The sequence below is a fragment of the Amblyomma mixtum genome, chromosome 9, assembly GCF_055824585.1.
Source record: "Amblyomma mixtum isolate Tamu chromosome 9, ASM5582458v1, whole genome shotgun sequence".
NCBI classification, from domain to species: Eukaryota; Metazoa; Arthropoda; class Arachnida; order Ixodida; family Ixodidae; genus Amblyomma; species Amblyomma mixtum.
Window position 1 is genome coordinate 29,785,971 of NC_143020.1, and position 12,397 is coordinate 29,798,367.

A 12,397-nucleotide genomic window follows, 5' to 3' on the forward strand; every position below is an offset into this window, starting at 1 on the left:
TCAGCCTGACTTCACTACAGTAGGTAAATAGACCTCGTTTTGTACACGCAGCTCTCCCAACAGAAACGTACTTCTACTTGTGATACCTACTGTTAAAAATTGTGTTCTGAAGCAAAAACAATGTGCAGCAATGTGAAAGAATCGTAACGCATGAATGACGAGACCAGAGCCGGCAGCGCTTATTCCACCTATATTTTACCACCCTTGTTCCGTGCATTTCGCAACAGCATTTCACCGACACTGCCAACTGTTCACATTAAGAAATGTATGGACAGCATGCGCCTTATAGTAACCACGAGCCCTGCAGATCGGTAGAGCGTTAGAATGAAGAAAACATTTAAAAAGCGTCAGGCGCGACGAATCACACGTCTGCGTCGCTTTGCCTCTCTCATTTCAGCCGCAGGAAGTTCTTGATGGGTCTCGCTCTTCTGCTGTTCTTGTTTGGGACTGTCGGCGCCGTCACCATCGTACATTTCACAACAGAAAGTGAGCTGCACGATTCGTTCCGTTATCAACTAAGCGCGTACACTTTACCTCTAACATCCACCCTATGCGTACAAAGCAAGCGGTTTCATTGCGTTGATTGCCGGGTACTGCTCAACGACGATCATGAACTCCATCGCCTACCCACTGACGTGTATGATATGCAGAGTATCCGTCAGTCTTTTGATAAACTTCAGCATATGGCCTCCGTGTCTCCGTAGGGCACCACAGCGCCACTGACCGGGATAGGGTATGATTTTTCTAGATCTAGTATTGCCCGTCTTGGTTATTCGTTCCCCGATATACACTATGCGGCCATTTGAGACACGTAGGACAAATCAAAAACTCTTCATGTTTCGGCACTTTCTGTCACGAAGAATGCAGATCCCACACGCCGAGGGAACGACTCTAAAGATATTCGATACGTACAGAACATCATTAATACCCCGTAATATTTTCGAACTTTCATGCAATGCATTCTAACTCAATCCGTACTGTGCGCTTTGAAAGGGGTATGCATTTCTTAACAGATCACTGTTACTGCACTATGTAAATTTACACTTGTTAGTTTTGAACCACACAAAATTCGGCTGGTCTGTACTGGCTGTACAGGGTCCGTCAAAAGTTCCCAGGCCACAGGGTCTGCTTTCAAGCGGCGTATACTGCCACTTATGATAGCATCAAAGACATCAAGGTTCTCAGAGGTGAGAATAGTACTTCTACTATCCTCTACAGATATTTTTGGCTCCAGGGGTGTCGTAGCTGCCCAACTATAGCGCTCTAAAGCAGACCCTGTGGCCTGGGAACTTTTGGACGACCCTGTACATGCTTCCAGCGAACAAAGATACCAGCGCTGGAAGGAGCGCCAGTGCCGTCTTGTCCTAGGTTTCGGTCTCTTTCACTCAAAATATGCAAACTTTTACAAACGCTTTTACAAAATCTTTTACGAAATCTGTGCTACATGAAACGTCGGTCATGTAACCAACGTCAAATAATTTTACAGCCTGTTAAAATATGCTACCTGATCTGCACTTGACTTCCTCAGGTGAAAGCGAAATCATTAGAGGCTAACTGCGCAATCTGGGCACAAGGCTTTCAGACATCTGACACGATAAATGTGTTCATCTGGGACGATGAGCTACGTCTGAAGCCGTACACTATTTCTGAGCTTTAGATTACTGAAATGTCCGTCCCTTCATGCGGCCTGTGTGCAGTCGACGTATCCACCGTCGATGACCGCATGGTGCCTGAGGTTCCGTCTGGGCCCTCCGGGTCGGTAGTGGATCCGGTGAAGACGGAGGCCACACCGCCGCCCATAACAACGTCACCGACCCCTGACAATTTCAACGGTGAGCGAGGGAAGGGAGTGGATGAATCCTCTGCATATTATCATTTTTTTTGTGCTGTTGAACGGCTACAGACCGACAGACAGACAGACAGGCAGACAGGTGGACGGAGAAACAGATATAGTAAATTACATGCTAGATTTATCGCAAAGGTAATCTTCAACAAGCTAATTGTAAATTGCGGTTTGCGGCCAACTTTCTTACCCTATATATACCCTAATGTCTAACCTGGCTTTTTCTACCACTCCTGTTGTCACTACTTACTTCCCGTCACTTTCTGATCAGTGTCTCTCGGGTCTCTTTGTGGGCCTCGTGAGCTGAGCAATGAATTGCCTTAAGCTGCCTGAGTGCCTGACACCGAGTATCAGGAATCTTCGCGACGGAGTCTTGGCGGGTACCAACTTTCTCGTGTTTTTCTTGTAAATTTGTTCAAGAAATCTCTCCAATTTTTTCGAAATCAAAAAGACTTTCGAGTTTTATGCAGTCTCTATTTTAATATCAGCTTTTTTTATCTTCGCGTCACTGTTTTCCTTTATGCCACTAATATTCCAATCGCTTTTTCCTCCAAACTACAACAAATGAGTTCAGATTTCCCTTGTTATCCTTAACCCCCCGGCCATAAGTGAGAGTTAGTGGGCCTCCATCGTCATCTGGAATTAAACTCGCACATTCTTAGTAAATATGTTCGTCTTTCGAAACATTACTACATGCAGCACATGTGCCGTCATCCTCATTAAAGTTCTTCACGTAGCTTCATGTTTAAGACACCGTGATCTTGCTTTAAACCGCACTGCACGGGTCCAGAATAACCTTTTTTCTGCTGAAAGTATCCAAGTCTACACTCCATTCAGTAATTGACGTTTAAAGCACTTTGCTTCCCCGTTGTGGTTTTCTCTACCTTCGAGCCTGCAACATTCGCGCTTGTGAAGCGGGTGGCGATCGCGCTGTGTGCAGAGCCGCCGGGAACACCCCGCATGAAGCCTAAACCGCTGGAGACGACACCGCACGATGATATGTTGCTGTGCACGGTCTCTTCGAGGGTGTATACCGCGCTCCAAAATCTTCAGGAAGGCATCTGTACGCTGCTCTTCTACACGGCTGCCCACTACGACAGAGGATCGAAAGACTTTCGCGGCGCTTACGACGAGTACAGCTTGGCCGCTTTCCGAGCCAAGGCCAAGTCTAAGGGCGGCAACAGCGGAACCGGCTACGGCGTCTCCTTCGACTACGTGTGAGTGGAGAGTCGCTGGCGCGAGCGCTAAAGGCATTGCAGTTTTGTACTTTAACTAGTTCCTGAGACCAGGCAAATAAGTGCATATCGTTGTGTAGTCCAAGGCGATGAACCCGTAAGAACGACAAGGGCACAAGGCACAACTCGCAAAGAGCACATACAGCATAGGCGCCATATAATGCGGTTTGTTCTTATCTTCGCCGTTCGCATTATCTTTTGAAACATAGACGGACCGGTTGGTGAGACGAGCAGTTGATGTAAAATAATTCGTGTCTTGTTTCGGAGAGTAGGCTCGAAGACCAGTTTAGGTGCTCTTAAAAATTATGGAGGGCATTGGACGTGTGAGAGAGTGTTAGAGTAACAATAATTCGAATCATTCACCCAGGCAGAGAAATTTTCTACAGGCCACTGTAAGTATATTGCCACCTGTGCATCAACACCAGCTACACCAGCACCACAAACCCCTCAAGTTAGGCGTAAGCATGTATTGATATGCAGGAAAGGCGCAGCAAATTCTAGGATGCGTCGTAAAACAGGTTTGCGCAGCAATTATATAGAAGCACACAGCACGATAACAAGAAGGCCGCCATGTTTAATCGCATTATCCGCTCTGTACGGAACTCCTAGATTCGGCGGCTGTCGATGCGCTGCTGCCGTCCAGCAGGCCGGTGCTCGAGCTGTTAGGAAAAAATTTTGCGGCCGGCTCAAAAGCGTTACGCAAAGGTTTAGTGTGTATTACTATCACCAAAGATTTGGTTTAAACATGGAATTTATTCCTCTCATTCTGAATGCCTGGGTTGACCCGAATGTCACGACAACACGGAGAGCAGGCTGGGAACTTTTTGCTCTCTTTCGTTCTTTTTCGGGTGTTCAGGATGAAATAAAGAATTGTTCAAGCTGAGTGAATTACAAGCGTAGTATAATACGAAAGGCTCTTCCTGTTTAATTACTTCGGCTGCAAGGAGAATGGTAAACCAGATGACAATTTTATTCCTGCTAACCACAGCACAAAAATTACTACTGAACATGCGGCCTCGTGTGATCGCTCCATATAGTAATGATATTTTTATTTTATATTCTCCTGGTAACATTGTACCTCCGAGAAGTAAAGTGCAGAATGGCTCGAAGTCGATTTCATGTGCTCTTGGGCGTCAGGGTATGCTTTGTATAAAGTCTAGCCTGAAGAGTGCAAGTGCCTAAAAGGCAATCCGCTGGAATCAGTTGAAGCACTGTATATCCTGTCTTACGAAATTGCATCGCTGCCCTGTGTATAATAGTTGTTTTAAAGACGTCGATTGTTATGTGGCTTGTACTCTCGGTAGTGTGTCGCCCACCAAGATTAGGCGGTGAAGATTGAAACCTTAGCTACTACTCGTGTTCGCTTTTCTGTGAAGCCTTTCGGCACAATACCCACAACAGCGTTTTTTTAAAGTATTTCGTTAATAAAGTGGCGTAAGTAGTCATAGTTTACACCTGTGAAGGTAATCAGCTCGTTGCCGCATTCACTGTCAGCGCTGAATTATAGGGCTGCGTGAAGTAATGTTGTTTCGGACGTTTATTTTCGTCGAAAAGTATCTTAGACGTGATGTCCTCACAATAGGCGCGTACATGATGGAATTCAATAGTTGCCAAAACCAAGGAGCGAATGGGCTGTCTTTGATTTTAATGTGTTTGTCATCAGTGGGAGAACAAAATCATAATGGCACTTAAGTCTGCTTACGTGGAGGAATGCGAAAGCAGAGGAAAGGGGGCTTCAGCTCTCAAATCTCGACGTCTTGGTGGACACCTCAACCGATCCTTAAAGCACGCAACTGAAGGTGCATATTCCATCACTCCGAACCCCTGTCGTAAGCTAGCCTGCAACTTCACATCTTGACGTCTCGGTGAACACCTCAGCCGCACCCTCAGGGTGAAATATAGCCTCAGAAAGCATGCAACGGAAGGTGCATACGCCATTGACCCGGACCCCCGTCGCAAGCTAGCCTCCAAATTTACTAAAATATGTAAGCTATGTGAGAGAGAAATGTTATGGCACTACGCGGAATGCTATACGGCGAATGGTTGTTCAGAATTTTGCGAAATGTGCTCAAGAACACTGCCACCACATTGAGCACAACCACTGATTACATTGCTGGGATTTGGTTCAGACCTACGATACGTGTTTGTGAAACCAGTGTCGTCGCTCCGGCGGATTCTCTTTCCACTCTCTCTTTCTCCTGTCTGCACATAAGAGCGACTGTGACTAAGTTCGGGTGTGACGTCGTCAGTCTATAAATTTTGCGTAAATGTAAATGTTTTTCCAAGTTCATTCACCTCCACCTCCCTCCCTTCCCTTATGGCGCTGTTCGGGTGTCCACTGAGATGTGAGACAACTACTTCCCCATTTATTTCGTCAAAATCCAATTTCACTTATTCTCACCTCTCATGATAAAGATACATGACCTCATGAAAACTATTGCGCCACAGGAGACCAACTGCCGACGACACATTTTGTGGACACTTCCGGCGCCAACATAGCTATCTAACGCTTTCGCATTAATAAAATCAGAAGAAACCATAACGGAATTCCACCGCTGGGATCCGAACCCATGACCTCCGAATTTTGCGTCCGGTGCTCTACTAACTGATCTACAGCGACGGCTGTCCAGTCTTCTGCTTTCGGGGGTATTTACCTCTAGTGTAAGTCAACGCTGAGAGCAATCACTAGTGCTACCTTCGTCCATAGCGGCGGACTCGGTACGTCCTGTATTAACGCAAGTAAAATCGGTAAGGGTGGTCGAGCAGTGGGTGTGGAAGTGTACGAGAACCTTCTTATGCTACCCATGGCATCAAGAATGCTAGATTCGAGGCCGCGATTAATCCACTGAGCAGACATTCGAATGCGAAGAGGTGTCCGCTATGATAATTTCACTCCACCGCCGGTCCGACTCCAAGGCCTGGATATTTTGTTGATTTCTAATCGTTCTTACTTTTACTTGGCGGAAGCCCCAAACGCCTAAGCTTATAAAAAACCACAGGCATAAAAACACGGCAAGGATGCAAACATCCCAAGGTCTTCCTCGCAGATGACCGAGAGTAATAGTACTTCCGCACTAAAAATTGCGATTCCAAAGGGATTGGTTTCAACCTGTGAAGTACGGCGGTCAGCTAGCAATTGCTAAAGTGCTGAGAAATGAGGAGGAGAGCTGCTGAGAAGGACAGGACTAAATGCAGAGACACAGTAGAGTCTTTTGCCCTGCAACGGGCATAGTCAGGCTGATGATGAGGTTGTAATCTTAACTACTTGAAAAAAGTGTTTTTCCCGGTTGTAATTTTAATTTACGCTAAGAATCGCGTCGTCGTTCTGAAATCATGGCGGCAGCGTAACTTTTTTAGCGCGTTTATGAGTCTCTTGCGTAGAAATGGTTCAAATACGTGTTGTTTATCCCGACATCGCTTCAGATGATCAGCCTCGCCAGTGATGTTGCGAAGTTTTGTCACAAATTGTTTCGCGGCCGTCAGGGTCGGCCGCACCGCGATAGATGCTATCACAGCCAACCACAACTCTACCTTCGAAGAATATCCCGCAGGAAAGAAACGTTAACGCAAGAGATGTCTCGAGTACGTCGCATTTTTTGAGGAGTAATTTCAACCGCAAGATATCTGCGTGTTTTTCTGCAAACACATGCCTGTACCGCAGCATAGGATTAGACGGGAGGTACTGCGGGACCCGCCAATCGGAACACTGGAACCGCGTGGTTTGCCCGCAAGCAGCGAAGCGAGCTTACATCTTTCCGGTCTACGCCCTGCAAACGTAGGCTGAAAACTTGCGAAAGGTATGCTTGTGAAATCAGCACCAACAACTATCGTACAATGGACCTCAGAGGTTGCACATTTTTTATTTTCTTTACTGGCGGATGTATGGTCCGTGATATCTTTATGCCTACACTGACTCACTTGGTCCTTTTCACATCTAGCGTTCTTAATATTTGACATACTTGCAAACTTCACAGGATCCTCTCAATTACATATCTTATTAAAAATGTGTTGTTTTTTTGTTTTCTAAATTTGAAACAAGTTTCTTGACGAATTGGCTTTAAGGAAATACCCAGTTATCATATTTTTGACTTTAAGGGGGTTAAATGCTCACCTAGTTGGTTTTTAGACATAATAATTGATTTTTAGCGCAAGGGGACACAAAATAACTTTGTTGTCGTCTATCTTGTGTTGTTCCCGTTGCGCTAAAAATCATTTATGATTTCTGACTCAGCAACTTTCTAGCAAACACATTCTAGAATAAATAGTGCTAACTTTATTGTACGACATTTATTGCAGCTGAGCATACATTCATGGTAAGAAATCTACCCGCAGCGGTTAAAGCGCATCGCGTGAAGGTGCCTGTGCTGAGTGTTGAACACCTCAGGTTACATCAGCGATTATGACCAGTGCGCATGTGCTTAAGGATATTAAGAATATGAGTACTCAAAAAAAATAAATTCAGTACAGCCGCGGGTTTTTTAAGAACATGTTAAACAACACTTAAAGGGCTACTGAAGCGCTTCTACAATTCGATGAGTTTAAGGTTGCCGAATGTGCGAAACATGCATGTAAAGCCTGCGAAATCGTTTTGCTTTATCATTTAAAATGGTGGCGTAATCGCTGAATAAAGTCGTCGTCGGCGTTCAGGCTTCTCTGAAGTGGACAGCGACGGGCAGAGGCCCCGATAATGACGTCACGTAGACGGCCATACGTTTCCAGTGAAGAAACTGTTATTCCATGGAAGAAAACTGACGCCATCAAAGGTCAATCTCACGATGCATTGTTTGACGTCATCTGACGACACACAGCAGCATACAGGCGTAAGCAGCGGACATCTGAAATTTCGGCAACAATGACGTCACTGCCGAGTTTCCCCGCACTCCTCCACCGTAGTGAGAAGAAGAATAAAGATCGTCGCGGTTTTAATCGATGATTATGACATCATTTTAAATGCTAGTGCAAAAATACTTTTCATGCTTCATCTAGAAGCTTGATAGATTCGAATTCTTAAATAACCTCTAATTCTCAAAAAACCATTTCAGCTTCCCTTTAAATTCGTGTTCTCGGTGGTTTGCTTTCTGTGCAGTACATTAGGAGCATTTTTAGTGTGATACCACGGCGTTCAAGTCAGGCTATCTCTTAAACAATAATAGCCTATCCAAATGGCGAAACAGGTCTTAAAAATAATGTACAGCGGTTACTAAGCACCCATAAAAAAGGAAGAGCGCATAGAGACAAAACAAGGACGCCTGTGTCCTCTCTGTGTATATTTTTTCTATGGATCTGTTTCGCGGAACTGAACTAGCGAAAGAGCTCGCGAAAACACTTGACAGCAAAAGTGAACTCAGTACTACGTCCCAAAATGGAGCAGAGAGAACGAGTTTGCGAAAAGTTTGAGCGCTTTTATTCCTTAAGTGATAGTACCCAGGAAACCAATAAAGATTAGGTTGGGCCATAGGAGCAAGAACGTAGTTAAGACTAAGTTCGCGCGTTTCTAACATTCACTTCTTTTCTATATAAACAGCAAGTAATTAGCTACTTTAACGGAATCGCTTACTTACCTTAAAGCGCAATTGATTTAGTGATTTTATATTACTCAGGCTAAAATATCTGATGTATATTTTCCGCCATGCTGTAGGCCGAAGGCTTCACTTATTACGGAGATTGGATTGTAGTTACTTATTGGTCAGCAAAAGCAAGTGTGGCCTCATATCGTTTAGCACCTATATTATAAAATGGACTTCAGCTTAACTGCATTGCACCGCATGCAGACTAGCGTTCTGTCGCAGCGTTTTGAGAGAGAATGATTAATACTTGTATTGAAGTGGGCGAAATCTATTGAGAACAGGGCGTAAGAATAAGAAATTAGTAATCGACGGACTCATCATACATGTCCTGCTCTGAGTCAATCTCATTGACACCTACCCTGCGCCGCAAAACAAGGGCACTACATACCCCCAACGTAGCACTGGGAGGCCTTGAAGTCCAGTTCAATTCCATTCGACCAAAGATACCTGGTTCACCGGGCGCTACTAACTGCAGAGGCCTTAGGAGCGCTGCAGTAAGGTCTCCTCGCAGTTCGGTCGGCGCAAACATCTTTATTGAACAAAACGTTTGCCACCACCTCAGCATATCTGTATTGATAATGTGTATTGATACATGTATTGATACATAGGCGTGACTTTTTTTGAGTATGTTATTGAAAGCGTACTATTTCCGAATTATACTTTGTTAGGACCCTTGCTAAGCTTTGCGTACACCTTTTCGTTCTCAAGCCATCGTTTAAACCAAAAGAAGTTTTGTCGAATTTATTCTGCGTGGCGCATTTAGCTTCAAATATTACACTACTCGCAGTGGTATAGCGAGAGGCCGAGGGCCGACGACGGCTTCTTTCATTGAGGGCGGAAGCTGGTTATAAGATTTTGAGCCCTATTCCTTACCCCTACACTAGGTTTCCATCTATGAAAATGATGAAAAGTGCTAACCCCGTTATGCTCATTAGCTCTTTCTCGCAGCCAGCGCAGTGACGACAGAGGTTCAGAAGAGAATCAATAATTTTAAACGCTTCCCTTTGTGATGGCTATTATGGAGGGAGAATCGTAGAAATTATGCCCTATTGCCCCATAATAACCCCGAGTGAATATAGGGTGCGAATCCTTGAAAGCGAGTTTACCGGGAGCGCTTATATTGAAGCCATAAAACGAGGACCATTGGTTTGCAGGCAAAAGAATCACTGCTGGATCTTAACCCAGCAACTGTTACCACCATGCTAAGGGTCATGGTGGTAGAGGCTTAGAGAATCTAATCTCAGTTGCTCGTTACAATTTCGGCACCCTAGGCCATAGCGCGTGGAAAAAATCTTGGAGGTGACACTTAACCTGCGCCTTAGGGTATAAAGCGACAGTGTAATTCCCTTATATGAAGAAACTCATTTTATATACTTGACATTCATAGATCTCTAGGAGTCTTCATACCCCTCCTGGTGCAGTTGTGCACCGTTTAAGCAATGCTTCACCATATGGACCAGGCTGCTCTTCCGGAGCGAGCAATTTAATCTCCACCTGGAACTGTGAGCACTTTGCTCACTAAACGGTAGATAAGTTGTAATGACGCCGAGGATCACAAGGCCTAGGTGGCCCACCTCCCTCCTAGGGTGCTGTCTGGGCACCATTTGCCAGAGCCACGCTGTTAATTATGCACTGAAAAAGCCGGCACCGGATTATTCAAACGAGGCGTTTAACGGTATGGCGTTAATACGAGGTCTGTTAGAAAAGTATCCGACCTTTTGCCGAAGAAAAAAAAAACTGGCGTAAGTGGAGCGTTGGAAACCTAATCACCTCCAAAGTAGTCTCCTTGGGACTCCACATACTTCTCCCAGTGGTGCTGACACTGTTGGAAGTATTCCGAAAAGGCCCCTTTCGAAAAGGAGTTTAGCTCAGCTGTTGTTGCAGCTATAATGTCCTCTTTTGTCTGAAATCGCCCTCTTTGCAATGGCCTCTCATTTTGGGAAACAGCCAGAAGTCACAGGAGGCCATATCAGGAGAGTAAGGAGTCTGTTGAACTACAGCAGTCTGGTTTTTCGCGAAAAAAGTGTGAATTTAGTGCGAGGAATGTGCAGGAGCATTGTCATGATGGATGCGCCAATTTCCTGTTGACCTCAACTTCGGCCTCTTGCGCCGCACAGCACCACGCAGGCGACGGAGGACATCCCTGTAGTATTCTTTTGGTCAATGTTTACTTTGTGGGTGCGTAAGCGTGGTGTGCCACACAGAGAGAGTCAAAGAAAGCAGTCAGCATCACTCTGTCAGTGCTGCGCACTTGGCGGGCTTTCTTTGTTCTTGGTGACGTGGAATGCTGCCATTGTGACGACTGGGATTTGGTTTCCGGGTTGTACCTGTACACCCAAGACTCGTCACCAGCGATTATGATGTTGATGAAGTAGGGGTCACTGTTTTTGGAATCCAGCATATCCTGTGAGACTTCAACACGAAGCTGCCTTTGCTCTACCGTGAGCAGCTTCTGCGCGAATTTCGCCGCATCTTTCTCGATGGCCAAATTTTCGGTGGTAATGAAATGTTCAGGTTTGGTTTGGTTTATGGGGTTTAACGTCCCAAAGCGACTAAGGCTATGAGAGACGCCGCAGTGGAGGGCTCCGGAAATTTCGACCACCTGGGGTTCTTTAACGTGCACTGACATCGCACAGCACACGGGCCTCTAGAATTTCTCCTCCAAAGAAATTCTAGCCGCCGCGGCCGGGATCGAACCCGCGTCTTTTGGGTCAGCAGCCGAACACCATAACCGCTGAGCCACCGCGGTGATGTCCACCTCTTCCACAATTTCTCGGATAGTTTACAATGGTCCCGCGTCACCACAGCGTTCACTTCGGCAATGACCTGGTCATTTCGGCATGTTGATGGCCGACCGGAGCGTGGCTCTCTCTGCACCGATGTGCGGCCGTCTTTAAACCAATTGTACCACTGCTTAATTTGTGTGCTGCTCATAGCATTGTCACCGAAAGCCGTCTGAATATTCCGAATGGTTTCCACTTGGCTGTCGCCCAGTTTCTGGCAAAATATGATGCAGTAGCGCTGCTCCTGTCGCTGCGCCATTTTCCTTGCAATAAAAAACCGACGAGAGCACTGCGCACTGCCTCACTCAAACGCTGCGTGCCAGTGACTGACGCTATCGGCAGGCGAGAAAAAATTTGTGCATGCGCACGAAGGTTCAAGGTAGGCTGGTGCAAGCGTGCTTGTTTCAAATCCATGAGGTGTTCATAAAAAAAATCTCTGCCTCTCCCGTAACCGAGAGTAGAGTAAGCATGAAATGTTTACGGGCCTAATGTCATCTCGGTGGACACCCGAACCGCACCGTACAGGAAGGGAGGAACGCCACCACCCGTTCAGCGCGATGCCTTGCCATTTGAACGCAAGGTTTTTTGAGGAAAGGAAATGGAGCAGTAATTCTGCCATCTCAGTGGACACCCGAACCGCACCGTAATGGAAGGGAGGAACGCCACCACCCGTTCGGCGCGATGCCTTGCCCTTTGAACGCAGCGCTTCTCCCCCGGGCCTCTGTGCGCCTGCGCGGCTTTGCTTCTATGCGCGAAGCCCCTAAGAGATCACGTATGACAACGAAGTGTATCGTGGCATTTATGTGCTTTTTGCACGCGTTATTAGAAATCGGAAATTATAATTCCGTGCATTATCAAACGCACAGCGACTGATATCTTGATAATTGGAGTACGCGTCATCTGTCTGGCATCCATCACAATCGTATCTCATCTCAGACCTTGAAGCCAGTCAAAATCGCGCCGCCCGTT

At 46.0% G+C, this 12,397-nt stretch overlaps 1 protein-coding gene across 1 annotated transcript in view; it reads left to right on the forward strand.

The window, feature by feature from the left end:
- The first annotated feature begins 401 nt into the window (after positions 1-401).
- The window catches only part of LOC149328636 (uncharacterized), a 33,718-nt gene continuing 21,722 nt past the window's right edge, over positions 402-12,397 (forward strand). The window contains exons 1-3 of the mRNA XM_089559554.1: positions 402-486; positions 1,698-1,832; positions 2,784-3,060. Of these exons, the coding sequence (XP_089415680.1) occupies positions 414-486; positions 1,698-1,832; positions 2,784-3,060 (485 nt within the window). The 5' untranslated portion in view covers positions 402-413. The remainder of the gene's footprint in view (positions 487-1,697; positions 1,833-2,783; positions 3,061-12,397) is intronic.